Below are 18356 nucleotides of genomic sequence, written 5' to 3'. Positions count from 1 at the left end.
AACAAGATAATAACATGAGTTTACAGGGATTTTATATTTTTTAGTTGTATGTGTTCAAAGTTATTGCTTACACAACTAAACAAAAATATTATCAACATTTTTCAACACTATAAATTTATATTTCTGTATATTTATTTACTAATTCTAAAGTAGAATTTCATTAGGAATAATTTTAAAACAAATGCAAAGTGCTAGGTCCCATAGAAAAAAAGATAATGACCTGAACTCACTGACCTGCTCCAGACACAAGAGACACACATTTTTTCAACTGCCTGTAGATAGCGTTAAGGTTAACTTAGACATACAAGCCTTTGTGTAATTTTGGATCAAATGAAAAGTAGAATCTTTTTCCATAGAATTATCGAAAATAAAATAAATCAGACTTGCAAGGTTTTACATGTAAGCCATCACATGTTAAAAACAAACTGTTAAAGGTGTAGTAAAAAATGATAAAAATTTACCATAATAACCATAATAAAATTTACCATAATATGGTAAATACCATAAAGACTATTCATTACACAGCTTAAATGAGTCTATCTGATTTCATAAGCTCATTTTCCTGAAACTTGCTAACCTGTAATAGTATATTTTGTACCTATGGTGGAAAATGAGGTTTTGGCGGCTTGAGATAGTTTTTAAGTTCAAGACAAAGTCGAGAACTTAAAACGATCGAGAGCTGCAAAACCATTTCGGCCCGTGGTACGAACGCTATTTTTCACCACACTAAAACCTATTTAATGTCCCACTATTCACCACAATAATAATGCACACTGATAGTCAACACAACTACAACTTTAAGATTATGTGAAGAAATAAATTGAGGAATCTGCAAAAATAATGATAAATAGTTGCTAGGCAACGATGACAGTAAAACAATTCTATTGCAATGCTATGGATACTGATTGTGTATTTAATATGCATTAATGTTTTAAGAAAGTTAAGCGGACAGCTGATTTTGCGGCCATAGGGATGTAAAAACCTGCTCGGTCCCCAAATGACGATGACAGCTAGTCTACTACCTTAACATGGCCAATTAAGGTATGTAAAACAGCTAAAAACATGATAATGTGGTGAAAAATAATTTTCTTTTCAAATTAACGTTATTATTTGTATGCTTTATTAGAAAGAAATAGACATTGGGCTAAAATGTGTTACCATGACCAAGTTACCAAATTCATTTTTTATTTTGACATAGTTTGAAGGATAGTTTATGAAACTGTTTTGGAAATGTCTGCCTGAATGCACAGTTTATCAAATTCAACTTGCAACTAAACTAAAGTAAGCTCTATACTTATTTAAAAACAGCAAATTTAAGTAAATAAAAGGTTTCTATAATATGATATATTATTTCTACCTGTATCCTAATGTAGGTGAATTTGATGGTATTGGAGAACACACTGAGCTTGAACATAGTTTGACCTTATTATTTGTTTTTTCTTTTGATTGCATCTGTAAAACATAGATAGAATTTTAGATTCAAATGCAAGCTAATTATTACAAATTTGAAAATGAATCAAGAGTTATTTTAATTGAAACTGTTAACCATGAAAAGATACTGCATCTTCTTAAAAATAACATACCATAATGAGTCCTACTACAATAGTTACAAAAACTGAATACTCTTGTTATTTTATTTATCTATTGAACACCTTTTTTGCTGAGTTATGTCACCTGAAAAGACCTGGAATATTCTATTTAATTCCTTTAAACAAGTGAAAAAAATTGTGTATGCCGTCTATTTAAATAAATAAATAAACTCAATTTTCCAATTTAAACCAGCAGAAGTTTAGTGGTTTAGTACAGTAACTTTTATGAAAGGGCTGTGTTAAGTTAGGGTCTACTTTTTTTTTTACTTTTCATCAGGGGTTGAAAGTAGGGTATTTTGCAAAAGGTGTCTCCCAGGCTGTTACAAGCTGTTTACCATGTGACACAATGTTAAGTTGCCTAGGAGAAACTTGTTTATTGGTTTTGTGACAGTTAATATTTTTCTAATAGCTCCACTGTCATTCATTAGCTAGAGGGTTTTTCTTAGGTGTCAAGTTTTTTTTAATTGTAATAATAAGTTACTGTTTATTACTTAGCCAGTACAGATACAAGTTATTGCTATTTCCCAGCAACGTTTTTTGCCTGCCAATAACAGGACTCCGCACCCTGTTATTTCTGTAACAATGCTAAGACTTTGTTGTCAAATGTCTGTAGTCGAGAGTCGGTTGTCGGCAGCCTTTGTGTCCCAGCAATTGTTATTTAAACATAGTACTTAGGAAGATATTTGGCCCGACGCTCGAGGATGGAGTATGGAGGAAAAGGCATAACACTGAGATTATAGAACGCTACAAAGACCCAGACATCGTAGCAGAAGTCAAAAGTAGATGGTTGAGACGGTTTGGGCATTAGTATGGAAGAATGCAAAACTCCACCATGAACAACATACGTAATAGAAACCTTGAAGACAGAGACCACCAGGACGGCCCAAGCTCAGATGGAAGGATCATCTTTAAAAAGATATTAGAAGATTAGGAAGGAGGGAGAATGATGCTCAAGAAAAGAGACACCTGGAGGCAGTGTGTGGGTGAGGCCAAGAACATCTTTCTTTAGGATACCAGTGTTCATTCAAGTAAGCATCAAGTATGCCTAAGTAAGTATTCAGTGTTACGCTACCTCCTCAGGGAAGCGGCCGCTAGGAGTTAAAAGAAAATCTTTGATGTAAGCATAAGTTGATATACACATACAATTAAGATTCTTTGCTGTAAAATACAATGCCACAAACACAAACTTAAGCAGACAACTGAGTCAAAAATGGCAGCTCAGTAAAGATTTCTTGAATTTGCAAAGCAATGATTCGCCTCCTCAAAGTCAGGCAACTGGCCAATTAGAAGTCAGAAGAAAATTATAAATGCAAGCATAGCCTGATATACACATTAGGCCTAAATAAAGTCTTTATTAGTGAATACAATACCACAAACCAAAACTTAAACGGACAACTGAGTAAAAAATTACAAATTCAAGAATCTTTCAACGGCTGCCATTTTTGACTTCGGTTTATGTTTGAGTTTTGTGTTTGCACAAATGAAATAGTGGGTGAAAAACAATAAATTAAAAGTCTGGATATAACATAAATTAAAATGCCCCGCCACAGCACACCTGCAGACTAAGTGAATTTGTTTGGTATTTTCCTGTTAAAGGGAATATTCATTCTTATTGATGATTTCTTTTCGATATTTTGTTTTTCGATCCGATATATCAATTAGATTTAATTTAGCTTAATACTTGACTTTGTCTATTGCTGTAAAGCTTAGGCTAACAGCAATAAAATTCTTATTTATTTATTTATTAACGAATTGAAACATATCAGCTGACGAGCTGACAACTATGATAAAGAATATTGTAATAGGCCTAATAATAATAATACCCTCCCCTTTAGTCCAAGCTCTAATAGGGGAACCGAGCCTCAGGTACAGGGCGGGTCGCAGTTGGCGGATGGCGAACGTTCCATCAGATATGGTGGACAGCTGTGAATAAGGGATAACCCGAATAAGCAGTCCCGGACCGAGGCGGCAGCACCAGAGGGCGTGGGAGGGTGATCTGTGGCGGGGTCACACTCAGCAAGTCCACATGAGCCCGATGATAGTACTGTGTCATGGCGAGGAAGTGCCGCCATTAAATAAGCACTGCCCGTACTGCCTTGTACGATAGGGTTAGGCACCCAAAGGCTAGGAGAAGGAAACTCTGAAATTAAACCATGGCCAGGTCGGGGTCTGGAAGCTGTGGTGGAAGCAATTGACCTAGGAGAAGAGGACTCTAAATAAACTCCTGGTTCTCCAGGCTGGGGGTTGGGCGTGAGGTTAGCAACCCCACCCTGTCAAAAGAAAATGGCTACGAATCTGCAAAATGAGCCTCGGAGATTGGATGGAAATACAGGATACGGACTTGGAAATGCTCAATGGACTCAGAAACGGAAAAAGGAAAATATTTTGTATGCAGCAACATAGAATGTGAGAACGATGTTGATGCCAGGTAAAATGAAGGAAATTGCACTGGAGATGGAAAAATTCAATTTAGACATCTTGGCCTTGCAAGAGGTTAGGTGGAAGGGAAATGGAAGAATAGACAAGAAAACCTATAGTGTGTTATACAGTGGCCCGGAAAGGAGAACAGGACTAAATGGAACTGGATTCATATTAAACGCTAAAACCCGTAAAAGTTTATTGGCCTTTGAACCAGTAAGTGACAGGATATGCAAACTCAAATTGAAAGGGAAATTCAGAAACATCTCAGTGATTTCTGCATATGCGCCCACTGAGGATGCAGGTGATGACGAAAAGGAAAGTTTTTATGATCAGTTAAGCAACACATGTAAGAAAATTGCCAAGTATGACATGTGTATCCTTGTAGGCGATTTTAATGCCAAAATTGGCAAGGAGGATTTCCTGAAGGGAATTGCTGGTATACACTCGTTACATAATGAAACAAGTGAAAACGGAAGGCTGCTGGCCCAGTTTGCCGCAGAACATGGCCTCGTAGTAATGAGTACCTCCTTTGCGCATAAAGATATCCACAAAGGTACATGGAAAATGCCAGGCAGGAATTGTGTGAATCAGATAGATCATGTTCTGGTGAGCAAGCGACATGCAACTTCAATCATGGATGTGAGAGCCTGTAGGGGACCTAATTGTGACTCTGACCACTTTCTGGTTAAAGCTTTTGTGAAGGAGAAAATCTCTTTAGTTGCAAATGGCCCTGGAGTGAAAAAGAAAAGGTGGAATTGTGATCTGCTCAATGACAACGTCAGAGAACGAGAATACCAGCAGGCTATTCATGAAAATATTATTTTACAAGATGCAAATAATGGAAATATAGAAGAAGCATGGGAATCGATCAAGGAAGTTATACACACAGCTGCTGAGAGTACTATAGGTGAAAAAAAATTAGTAAGAAACGCAGAATGGTTCGACAATGAGTGTATGGATGCAATCATGCGTAAGAATGGAAAGAGACAAAGAATGTTGCAAAGGCCAACAAGACAGACAACTGAAGAATATAAAGAAAGCCGAAGAACAGCAAATGGAATACTAAGAAACAAAAAGAAACAACACATCAAGGCCCAGATAGAGGAAATTCAGAATTTAGATGACCAAAATGAAACAAGGAAATGTTATACTGCGATCAAACGTATGACTAAAGGTTTTCAGCCGCGAGTCAACGCTTGCAAAGACAAGGATGGAAATTTGATAGAGGAAGCAACCAGAGTCCTTGACAGATGGGCTGAACACTTTACAGAACTCTTAAATGGAAACCATACCGGAGAAGACCGAGCGTTGGACTGGCAGCCAAAATATCACACCGCTGATCCTTGGATTGAAGAGCCCTCCTTAGAAGAGGTCGAGATATGTATAAAGAAGCAGAAGAACCACAGAGCGCCAGGTGAAGACAAGATTAATGCTGAGCTTTGGAAGCATGGTGGTCAAGAATTGGCGTGCTGTTTACACAAACTTATATTAATGATTTGGAGACAGGAATCTCTTCCCAGCAGCTGGAACAATGGAGTAATTACTCCTGTGTACAAAAAGGGTGACAAACTAGCATGCAGTAACTACCGTGGTATCACTTTGTTGGATGTAGCGTACAAGATATTCTCTGCTATTTTGGCCATGCGACTTAGCGCCTTCACAGAGAATGTACTCGGGGAGTACCAATGTGGATTCTGACCAGGAAGAGGAACTATTGATCAAATATTTAACATGCGCCAGACTATGGAAAAGACTTATGAATACGCAGTTGATTTGCACATGTTGTTCATTGACTTTAAACAGGCATTTGACAGCATAGACAGGAGAAAACTACTTGATGCCCTTGAGTGTTATGGTTTTCCAGGGAAGCTGGTGCGGCTCACAAAAGTTACATTACAACACACTTATAGTTTAGTAGCAGTGGGTGGTAAACAAAGTAAAGTGTTCAGGATTTCAAGAGGTGTCAGGCAGGGTGATGCGCTATCAGCTCTGCTTTTTAATTTGGCCTTGCATAGTGCTATGTGTAGGCTAGACCTGAGAGGGAACATTACTCGTAGATGACATAGCGCTTGTTGCTAGACGCCTTGAAGACCTAAAAGAAATGTTTCAGACTATTGAAGAGGAGGCTAGTCGTATGGGTCTGGAAATAAATGAGGAAAAGACACACTACATGAAAATGTCTGAAGCAGAGGCCATAAGAAGAATCCAAAACTTGGATGTAGGCAATTATTGTTTTAAGGGTGTGTATAGGTTTGTTTACCTTGGGGCAGAGCTGAACAGCAAAAACACTGTTGCGCAAGAAATCACAAACCGAATCATGGCTGGTAACAGGGCATATTATGCTAACCTTGGTATCCTCAAATCCAAGCTGGTGACCCGCAACACAAAGATGAAGCTGTACAAGACTCTCATTAGGCCGGTTGTTACGTACGGTGCAGAAACCTGGTCCCTATCTGCAGTGAACACAAACGCACTGAGAGTGTTCGAAAGGAAAATAATAAGAAGAATACATGGAGCGGTGAAGGAAGGGGATAGATGGAGGATATTGAAGAATGCTGAAATAAACGACATTTTGCAAGGGGAGGATATTGTGCACTTCATCAAAGCAAGAAGGATCGGTTGGTTAGGCCATGTGGAGCGAATGCCTCAAGGAAGACAGCCCAAAGAACTATTGTGCCAGAACATGGAAGGGACTAGGAGAAGGGGTAGGCCGAGAAGAAGATGGCTTGATGAGGTGGAGGATGACCTGAGGATGTTGAGAGTGAGGAATTGGAAAGAGATGGCGCAAGATCGAGGCGATTGGAGGCGAATTGTAGCAGAAGCCAAAGGCCACCAAGGCCTGTAGAGCTGCGGAAGTAAGTAAGTAATAATAATAATAATAATTAATATAATAATAAGAAATAATATTTCAGTATCAACAAACAATTTAAAAAGTATGATATTGAAATTAAACTGTTCTAAACTAACGTAACCTAACCAACCAAACTTGCTGTAACATATCAAAATTCCGTTTGATATGCACCACATGCCTTTTCTTTTATCAAATGGAATTTTGAAAATGGTATCTTACAGCAAGTTTGGTCAGTTATGTTAGGTTAGTTTAGAACAGTTTCATTCCTCAATCCATATATATATATAAGTTAAGTTATATATTCAAATTCAAGTATATTTATTTAAGATATTACAAGCATGGCCTCGCCAAGTTTACAAAAACTTGTCGGCGAGGACCAATAGATTCAAAAAATGACAAAGTTTACAGATTTTTTTTTCTTTAGTTTTGTTTTCTAAGTGCAAAGAAATAGCCTATGAAACTAGTTCTGATAATATATATATATTATTTTAGCCTAAACAAAATTAACTTATAGTTCTCAACTTGTAATTTAAATGCATTTGAAGATATTGAAACAGAAGGAAAATGGATCGTAAAGGAAAACAAAAATATTGATCTATCGAAAAGAAATCATCGATAATAATGAATGTTCTCTTTAACAGGAAAGTACCGTGGATTTCCTTTTGATTTTCATTCAAATCTATTTTAATAACATTAGGTTTAACAAGTTTCTAGGTTTGCTGCTGCGGGGAAATGAAATGAAAAATGTCTTTATTTAAGAGGCGAAGTTAGGACTTGCAAGTCCTCTCTACCACTTAACCTCTAAAACATAAATAAATAAAAACTTATCCACTTATATAAGTAAATTTAAATAATCTAAAGTAATACATTAAATTTGTAACATGAAAAAATAACTTAAGTAATCCTAAAAAAATCCCATTCACACAAGCCGCCAACAACCCCTCACACCAGCGCCAGAGACTCACTCAAGCCTGCTGCTCAATATAATAGATTTAATCTCTGCCCCAAACCTCGCACAGTTACCTATGGATTTGATATGGTCAGGAAGAGAATTCCACAATCAAATTGCAGATACCAAGAAGGATTTGTTAAAAACGGTTGACCGGTGAATTGGTGTAGATAAAAGGTGAGAGCCTCTACGAGTAGCACGGGTGCTGATGTTAGAAATAAAATGGAAGTTGTCTGATAAATAATTGGGAATTTTACTATTGATAATGGAGTGTAGAAGACGGAGGGTGTGAAATTCCCGAAGTTCATTTAACTTTATCAATGAAAGCAGGTTAAAATAGGGAGTTACATGGTCATATCGCCTTAGGCCAAACATGAATCTGATACAGGAATTCTGAGCTCGCTGAAGTCTACTAGAAACTTCATTAGTCATGTCATTGATCACCACATCACAGTAGTTGAAATGAGTCAGGATGAGAGTTTTTGCTAACATGATTTTCAAGTTCAGTGGAAGGTAGTCTGCAAAACGTTTGATGGTGTGAATAGCTCCAAAGACCCTGTTACAAGTGGAGTTGGCTTGGTCAGACCAATTCAAATGTTTGTTCATGATGAGTCCTAAGTTTTTCACTTTGTCGCAGTAGGTGAGATCCTTTCCGTCAAAGTTAAGTCGTTGTGCAGTGAGTAAGTTGATTTTAGTCATTAGTCTGGGGTAGCCAACAATCATCGCTTGTGTTTTGTCAATATTGAGTTTAAGTTTGTTGTTTATAGCCCAGTGAGTTATCGATTCAATGTCAATGTTCATGAGTCGTACAGCAATATCCATCTCGTCTACATTGAAGTGGGAGTAAATCTGTAGGTCATCAGCATACAAATGGTAGCGTGAGTTAGTGATATGTTCTGTGATGTCATTGATGTAAATTGAGAACAGTAGTGGGCCAAGAACAGATCCTTGAGGAACACCTCTAGTAATCTGTTCCCAGGTGGAACACTTGTCACCGACTTTGACACACTGCTGACGATCAGATAAATAGGACTCAATCCAGTCAACACAGTTGTCAGAGAAACCAGCCAAGCGCAGTTTAAGGAGCAAAAGAGGATGGTATACGCAGTCAAACGCCTTTGAAAAGTCAAAGAGGTTTAAAATTGTGGCATGTCTATTATCCATTGCACGGCGGATGTCATCTGTAATTTTCAACAAAGCAGTGGTTGTGCTATATTTAGCGCGAAACCCAGATTGAAAATCCGATATAATTTTGTTCTCTTAAAAAAAAACAGAGAATTTATTATGCACTATTCTTTCAAGGCATTTAGAAAGGGCAGGAAGAATGCTGATTGGTCTATAGTCAGAAGGGGTATTGGGAGAAGAAATTTTCTGAAGTGGGCGAACAATGACAGATTTCCAGATGGAGGGGAAGGTAGAAGTTGCTAATGATCTGTTAAATATGGAAGTTAGTACCGGGAGAGTAACTGGAAGAGTGTCTCTAATAAACCTGATAGGAATATCATCGGCGCCGACTGTGTTACTTGTCATCCTCAGAATTTTCCTGCGGACTTCAGATTCACTAACTGGGGAAAAGAAAAACTGGGTTTCTGGCATATCAAGTGGTCTAGATGTGATATCGGCAACATAGTTAAATGCACCTACAGAACTTATAGGGATATTCACAAAAAAGTTGTTAATCGTGTCGAGACTAATAGTTATTTGATGTAAATTGTCAGATTTGCCGATACCAAGGTTCTTAACTTTGGTCCACAAAGTTTTGGAGGATTGTTTCTGGGAGAAAGATGTATAATAATACCTAGCTTTTGAGTTTCTGATCTGTTGTTGGGTTTGATTCTTGAGCCTTTTGTAACAGGCCCAGTCATTAGGTAGCTTGGTGCGCTTGGCTTTACGAAATGCAGCATCTCTTTTTTTTTTAAGTTGTCTAATAAAATCATTTATCCAGGGAGCAGGTGGCTTCCAAACTCTTTTAGATACAATTGGACAGTGTTTATTATGAAGATTAGAAATGAGGGAAGTAAAATGTTCAACCATTGAATTGACATCAGGATCATTAGTAACCACATCCCACGGTAGGGTAGAAGCGTCTAAAAGCAGAGCAGTGAGGTTGAGATTTCGATAGTCTCTGTATTTGATAAAATTTGGGCTAAATTTGGGCTTTTTTAATTTATATACACAGAAAATCAGGTCAGGGAGGGTTAGCCTATAAAGTGTTTTTAGTAGAATCAATAGCTTACCAAACTACTAGGTATAAATTATAAACTAGAATATGTAGGCTAAATAAATAAAAATAAAAATACATTGTTTACAATAGGTCTCGTCAAATTAGTCTACAAAATTTAAATCCAATCAGAGAAACAAGGGTAAGGCTTTAAAGCTAAATACAAATTTCTATTTAAGCTATGTAGGATGACAGCATAAATAAGTTACTTAAATAACTATTTCAGATTTTAAAAAAACTCATCAATCTGGTACATTGGGTTTTCTAGGAGCCATTTGTAGAGTATTTCAAAGAATACCGTAGGCCTATTACTTAGAGATTAAGGCCGACATATTCCTTAGACAAAGCTGTTAATAATTAATAGCCAATATTGATTTATTTTGATTTATTGATTAAACTGACTTCTTTGTAAATTTATCTATAACAACTAACAACAACACCAAATATCAACTTTTGCTTTTACAGTAGACTCTCTCTTATCCGGACACCTTTTAACTGGGCAACGGTTTAACCGGACTACACCCGGCGGAAATGACACATCTTTAACCGTACAATTTTTATCAGCACATCAGTTTAACCGGACTAGATTGGCAGGAAGTGGGCCGTACTGAAACGTCTGTTTTCGTAGGAAAGATTTGAGGCCAGTGATCATGTGTCTAAATACATAATAATCAATATTTGCTTATACAGTATGCATTTAAACAGACCTATTTAACGAGTTTTTGGTGACGTCGGTTTCACTGGAAAACCCGTTATCCGGAATGGCCTCGGTCCCGAGGAGTCTGGATAAGACTGATAAGAGAAAGTCTACTGTATAAATAAAATGTTACCTTATGAATAACGTACAATCAATATAAGTTATTTAAGTTAAGATTGGCTGAAAACTATTTTATTGGCGTGAACCTGGCAATAACTCCAGCCATAAGTAGTGCGCTCACCCGCTAAAATCTATTGCCGGCCGTTTTGCGGAAAATACATCCGCGATCCATATTACCGATGATGCCAACAGATAGAGGACACTTTAACGGACACGACAGTATCAACATTATGTACTGGGGAGTAGAATAAGGGGGGTAAAATCAGCAATAAGTTGTGCGCGCGCCCGAAAAAATCTATTGCTGGCCGTTTTGCGGCAAAATAAGTCCGTGATCCATATTACCAATAATGCCAACAGATAGAGGACACTTTAACGGACACGACAGTATCAACTTTATGTACCCGAGGAGTAGAATAAGGGGGGTAAAATCAGCAATAAGTTGTGCGCGCGCCCGCTAAAATCTATTGCCAGTAACAGTCGTGTCCGTTAAAGTGTCCTCTATCTGTTGGCATTATTGGTAATATGGATCACGGACGTATTTTGCCGCAAAACGGCCAGCAATAAATTTTTTATGGCGCGCGCACAACTTATTGCTGATTTTACCCCCTTATTCTACTCCCCAGGTACATAATGTTGATACTGTCGTGTCCGTTAAAGTGTCCTCTATCTGTTGGCATTATTGGTAATATGGATCGCGGACATATTTTGCTCCAAAACGGCCAGCAATAGATTTTTTATGGCGCGTGCACTACTTATTGCCGAGTTATTGCCAGGTTCACACAAGTAACTATTTTAGCCTCTAAAAGGATATACCAATTATCAAACTAATATTTCATCTGATAATATTAATTAGTTATCAGTCTCTGAGGAACTGAACCCCTAGTTACAATAACATATAGGCCTAATTTGGTAATGTTGTAGGCCTTATTTACTTAATTGTGGTTAGGGACTCCCTATTTTGTTGACCCGGGTCAACAATATTAGTTAAATAGCAAAATAGATAAATATTTTTAAATCGTTACCAAATTTTACATACGTGTAGAATACATGTTGACATACCTTCATTCCCCGTTTCAAGAAAATATCTACATTCTAAGTTAAGTGGTTATTTTGCTAAATGTATTGCATTTGTTGACCCGGGTCAACAAAATATAAAATAAGCTAGGCTGTTTATGGCGGTTTTTTATATAGTAAAATAGGTAAATATTTTTCAATCGTTACCAAACTTTACATGCATATAGAATACAAGTGGATAAACCTTGGTTCCAAGTTTTATGTATATAGTTTACTTCTAGGTACCTTTTTTTGGCGATTGACCCGGGTCAACAAAATAAAATTAGCTATTTACGGCAGTTTTTTGTTAATAATATAGGCAAATATTTTTTTCGTTACGAAATTTTACATACGTGTAGAATATCAATTATCAATTATCAATTAGTTAAGATGGGGACGCCACTATGTGCGTATTTTATAATAATATATGAGTGAAGGATGAGTGTAGGATGAGTGGCGCGATCTTGTAGTCTTGTTAGTGACTAAGGCCGACATGTTCCTTAGACACAGCTGTTAATTAATAGCCCATACAGCTAATGGCAACTAAGGGACCTACAGTTTATAGTGGAATCCGAACCACATTTTTCCTTGTAATTTACGAATACATGTGGATATACCTTCGTTCCAAGTTTCATGGAAATATCTACATTCTAAGTGGTTATTTTGCTACATGTATTGAATTTGCTGACCCTGGTCAACAAAATAGTCAGTCCCATGTGGTTATTATTAAAACTGAATAATAAGCTAGGCCTAATCGAATTTGTAAAAATAGGTCTAATAATGTGTATAGTCTATCTGAGTATCATGTGGTTTATAGGCAAAGGATATAATGATAATAATAATTAAATATGATTATAATATTATTAAGTTATGTCTTAGTTGTACTCCAACTAACCTTACTGCAATCGCAATGAAAAAGAGAAAGTATAGAGCCTAGATGATCATCTATTAACACGATGTTAAACAAATACACAAACATCTATTCTAATAGTCATAATTTTTTGTGGAATTCAGAAGCCGAAACCAGAAACTAAAAAAATGTTTAATTTGGTTTTCATTTGACTGCTTTAAACATTAATAAAAAACACCTAAAAATGTATTGTTTACACTCGGGACACAATACAGACAGTATATCCACTTCGACACTTCTGCTTCTGCCTTCTGCTGAGTGCTGTGCTGAGCCGAAACAGCTGTTGTTTTTTTCGAGGCTGCTAATGCGTATTTTGTGTATTAGCGAATTTCCCATATAGGGAATAAGCTATTACCGTAGTACTCATGGTAAGACCTGGACCCGGGACCGATTTATTTTTTCGTTTTGAGGTCCCTAGAGGCCAAAAACACCATCTGTTCAAATTCATATATATGTATATATATATATTTATATATATATATATATTTATATATATATATATTTATATATATATATATGTGTCCGTTAGCACGATAACTCGAGCAAAAATCATCCGATTTTGATGAAATTTGGTATAAACGTGTAAACCTACATTTATTCGAACGAGTTCGCGAACCAGCATGATCGGACTATGGGAACAGGGGTTTATGGGGGGTTTTATGGGGTAAAAATAGGTTTTTGCCATTTTTGACCCTAAAAACACAAAATTTTACAATTTCTTTTAACACCATTTTGTAGAGCATAAAAAACCAATAATTTAGTATATTGAAGCGTTATTGTGCGCCTAATGGTTACGGAGAAAATAAAAAAAAAACTGTAATTGTAAAATCCCCATGTTATTCTTATGGAGAAAAAGTAAACTGTTCCCAGATAGCAAAAAATACTTGATTAAAGCTTGAAACAAGTTTGATTTGTCAAATCTGCAAACTTGAATAAAGTTTGCTCGGATGGGTCCGTAAACTTGATTCAAGTTAATATCATGCGTCGAAGTTCCCGCTCTTCCAGTTTGAATAAAACTTGAAACATCTAATTTGAATAAAACTTGAAATTTCTAATTTGAATAAAAATTGAAACATCTTATTTGAATAACACTTGAACTATCTAATCTAAATATAAATTGAAAAATTACTTGATTCAAGCTTGAAATAAGTTTGGTTTTTCAAATCTGCAAACTTGAAGGATCGGGTTTGTAAACTTGATTCAAGTTAAAATCATGCGTCGAAGTTCCCGCTCTTCCAGTTTGAATAAAACTTGAAATATCCAATTTGAATAAAACTTGAAATTTCTAACTTGAATAAAAATTGAAACTAATATAATATAAATACCTCGTCACAGCTCTGTAGTTTCTGTAGATTACAGCTGTTTCGGCATCAAAATGCCATCCTCAGATATACATACATCCACCTGAATTGGCGTCGTTAAACTGTACACATACACGAACACGATAAAAACACAAAAACACGTAAAACAAGAGACAGGCCTGTCGCGTACATGATTGCTACGAGTACGGTCAGCTTCCGTACTCGTAGCAATCATGTACGCGACAGGCCTGTCTCTTGTTTTACGTGTTTTTATCGTGTTCGTGAATGTGTACAGTTTAACGACGCCAATTCAGGTGGATGTATGTATATCTAAGGATGGCATTTTGATTCCAAAATAGCTGTAATCTACAGAAACTACAGAGCTGTGACGAGGTATTTATATTATATTAGTCACCAATTCAGCTCAGGGGCTAAACCATGTCGATTGAAAAATTGAAACATCTAATTTGAATATAAATTGAAGAGTACAAGAAATAATTCTTTTTTAGCCACTTACAAGCTCTTTTTATTTCTGAAAATTTAATTAATTCATATGCTTTTACCAGGATTCACACAGTCTTGACACATGTAATAAAAATTTCATATTTTTTAGGTTGAGATGCATAGCACAATATAATCTTCCAATATTTCAGATAATTTTTCACAATCACAACATAATCTAAACTTCAATGCCTCTAGTTGTTAAATGCCAAGACACTTCTCCAAATAAAAAAGCGAGATACCATCTAAAAACTTATTTTTATAAAAGAGCAGGAAAACATGAGTTATTTTAGTTTTCAACCCTACAATTTTACATATTATTACTATTCAGTACGTAGAATTCAGAATTCTTTGAAATTAAAAATAAAACACAAGAGGTAATTTGTCTAAATAGATTTATATTGAAGATTTACATAACTCATTTACATTTGAAAATGCCTCGTATCTTTAACTTTCAACAAACAATTCCCTCAAAAATTCCTCATTTTACGATTACTTTAATAATACATATAGTAAGTTATCTATTCAACAAGATCTTCATCCCCATTGAGTGGAACTTCCTCCCCACTGTCCACAAAGGCAGGTTTTTTCCCTCTGAAAAAAGTCAAAACAAATAGAATCAATATTAAATTTAAGGATAATTAACCAAAATGATTAATTTTGTATCTGGTATAAAAAATAGGCAAGTAAGCAACATTTTGAACTAACACAGTTTAACTCACAACCAGTGTAGGCCTGTTTGATGAAAATTAATTTATTCCTACAATGATATACAAATACAATATTATGATCTTCCCAATAATATTAATATTAATTATTAATATGTATAAAACACAATTACATTTTTATTGTCAAAAAATGCTAGACACAAGCCCAGGATTGTTTATACATTACTTCAGTGAATCTGCGGGATTTTATATTTTATCGTTTAAGTATAAAACTAGTGACAGTTCTTGGTTGGTTATCCTAAATATAGCCAAGACATTTGTTACAAATCTTGCTCATACTTTACAAATATATATAAGCTTTCATTTACTATATAAATTAACCCAGGTAAGCCCAGCATTGCTATGAAACATGAAAACCCCTCTACAAGAATAAAAATACTAGCATTTTTCTTTTGGCGAATTTCCCTATAGGCAAGTAGCTATTACCGTAGGTGGCATGGTAAGACCTAGGCCCAGGACAAATTTACTTTTTCATTTTGATGTCCCCAGAGCCCAAAAACACTATTCGTTCACATTTTTATATAATGTGTATATAGATTTATATATATATATGACCGTGAACACGATAACTTGAGTAAGTTAATTTTTGTCAGATTTTGATGAAATTTGGTTTGAAGGTGTAAGGCGGGATAAACTTGAATAAGTTCGTGAACCAGCATGATTGGACCATGGGAACGGGGTTTTACGGGGGGTTTTATGGGGTAAAAATGGGTTGTAGGATTGATTTGAGACCATTCATCACATGTCTAAAGATCAAAAGATTTAAAAGGTATAAAGTCTTGGCATCTGTGTTTTGTTTACAGTAATTATCCCAAAGTGTCTATAGTCTGGCTATTTTTACAGAATTAACATTATTGGCTTATATGTTTTGCATTACACTTTTATCATGTAACAAGTATGAGGCACGTCAGTTTCAACTGTCTCCTCCTCTGTATAATAGAGTCCACTGTACCGGTACAGTATTATTAGGCTACCAATGGAATTCTAATGATTAGTTGAATAGTTAGTTTTTTTATCCTTACCTTCTTTCACATCTGGTTTTGGCTTGTTGAAGCCACTTAGCAACAACACTTGTAACTTTGGCTTCCGTGGCTTCACTTGTGCCGAACATTTTCTGTGCAGCAGCTAAAAAAAAAAAATACTTAAAATGAACTTAATAGGCCTACAGAATAGTAGCCTACATTTAACCCCTAAGACCTAAAGTTTGTCTTCCCATTTCAAACCTGGGGTTAGGTTTAATTTCTGAAGTTTCAAGATTTTACTTTCATATCATCCTTAATATTTTAATAAATCAACTGTTTGACAAGTTCACTACTGATCGGTTGTACTTTCGCCGGTAGGGCGATCAAAATAGACCGATCCTAATATTCAACGTCACTGATGGACTAAAGGTAGTAAATTAGTCAGTAGCGATTAGTAAACCTTTATTTGATTTTTCCATTATCAGCAAGTTTGGTTAGATAGGTTAGGTTACGACAGTTTAATTTTTATATTACACAAATTATAATTTTTTTACTCTCATTTTGCCCGTATTAAAATTCCGCAGGTGAAATAAAAATTGCGCCACCCCTACAGTGCATATCTTAACCGCTTCTGGTTAAAAATAATCCAGCTGTAGGCCGATGTGTATAACTTTATTTAGAAGATCTTTATTACATAACCTGTGTCTAAACTTAAGCCTAGACCTAAGTTATTGTAGTAATAAAATATTTATGTTCAAACACCCAGGTACAGTTCTGCAATAAACCTACAAAAGGCCTATTTTATATCATCAAATGCAACTTTTATTCGATAATTTAACTTAGGTAACTTAATAAAATATTAAGTTAAGTTAGGAGTACGTTATTTTTCCATAAAATACTTAAGTAAAGTTATAACTTTAAATGTTTGACTCAGATCAAAATATTTCATTCGATGTAAAATATTAAGTTTAACTTAGGCCAGAGTTTCTCTTAAAGTGAAGTGAGGTCCGCAAGCATTTTTTTGTTGGGTCCACGAAAAACATTTAAACCAAATTTATTTTTATATGTATTGTAAATTATATTGTACTAGCCTATTTTGCTATATGCTAAAGGATTAAAATTCAGAAAAATGCAAACAAACTTAAACCTAAATAAGTAACTTACTTATTTATTTAGGTTTAAGTTCGTTTGCATTTTTCTTAATTTTGATTTTAATAAGTTTTTTAAAGGCCTATTTTGCTTGGAGCGATTGCAGCGATAGTCATGTGGCGATAATCGCTCTGCAATACTAGCTGGGCACTGCTCTGACGGAGTTTGCGTTGTCCTATTTTGCTTGGAGCGACTATTGCAAGAGCCGCTAGCTACAGACGCGGACCACTGCCCTGGGTACCAGTCTGAGCGATAATCGTGCCGCGACTGATGCACAGTAAAAACATGCACAGAACCTCAAAACAGTCCAGTTCACTCAGTAGGCACATTAATAATAGCCTACGGGTTAAAATAGCGATAATTTACTTTTTTGTTCACATTACTTTTTCCATTCATGTGCTGTTAAGGTTGTACTATTTTGGTTATTTTTCCTTACACATTAATTTCATTTTTTATATTTAATTGAAGAAGAAACAGGTGACTCTTTATTACCAGCAAACTTTGCATTGTTTTTGCTCAAATGGTTGTGTTTACTTTTTTTAGGTAATCCTCGTCTATTCAAATTTAAATATAAAATGCTTGACTGTGTGTTATTTAGTTGTAGGTTTTAATACTGTACCTAGTGTACCTATCAGTTTTTTGTATGAATAAATATTTTTTATTTAGACTCCAAGTTTTATTTTCCGACATTTATATAGGCTACTCTTATTGATATCACTAATTTGTTTTTATTGATATAAATATATTTTTTTATTGATATCACTACAGTTTTCTATTTATATCCTACCTAGTGACATCTAGTGATACGTATCCGTCCAAAATCCTACGTATCACTATGTAACTTTTGAAATTAGTACTACCATTGACTAGTCAATGGTAGTAGTACTAATTTCAAAAGTACCAT

General features: G+C 35.5%; 1 protein-coding gene across 3 annotated transcripts in view; it reads right to left on the bottom strand.

Moving 5' to 3' along the window:
- LOC128985810 (uncharacterized) overlaps positions 1-13024 on the bottom strand; it is a 53963-nt gene extending 40939 nt beyond the window's left edge. For 2 of the 3 annotated variants that reach the window (XM_054405696.1, XM_054405697.1), the window contains exons 1-2: positions 12797-13024; positions 1358-1452 (exon numbers count right to left, since the gene is read on the bottom strand). In XM_054405696.1, the coding sequence (XP_054261671.1) occupies positions 1358-1452; positions 12797-12880 (179 nt within the window). In that variant the 5' untranslated portion in view covers positions 12881-13024. The remainder of the gene's footprint in view (positions 1-1357; positions 1453-12796) is intronic. The other variant, XM_054405698.1, reaches the window with a different exon arrangement.
- Positions 13025-18356: the final 5332 nt, after the last annotated feature.

The sequence above is a fragment of the Macrosteles quadrilineatus genome, unplaced genomic scaffold, assembly GCF_028750875.1.
Source record: "Macrosteles quadrilineatus isolate MER2022 unplaced genomic scaffold, UCM_ALF_1.0 Scaffold_2__2_contigs__length_208266976, whole genome shotgun sequence".
Taxonomy (NCBI): Eukaryota; Metazoa; Arthropoda; class Insecta; order Hemiptera; family Cicadellidae; genus Macrosteles; species Macrosteles quadrilineatus.
This window is presented reverse-complemented; position numbering and strand designations above follow the sequence as displayed.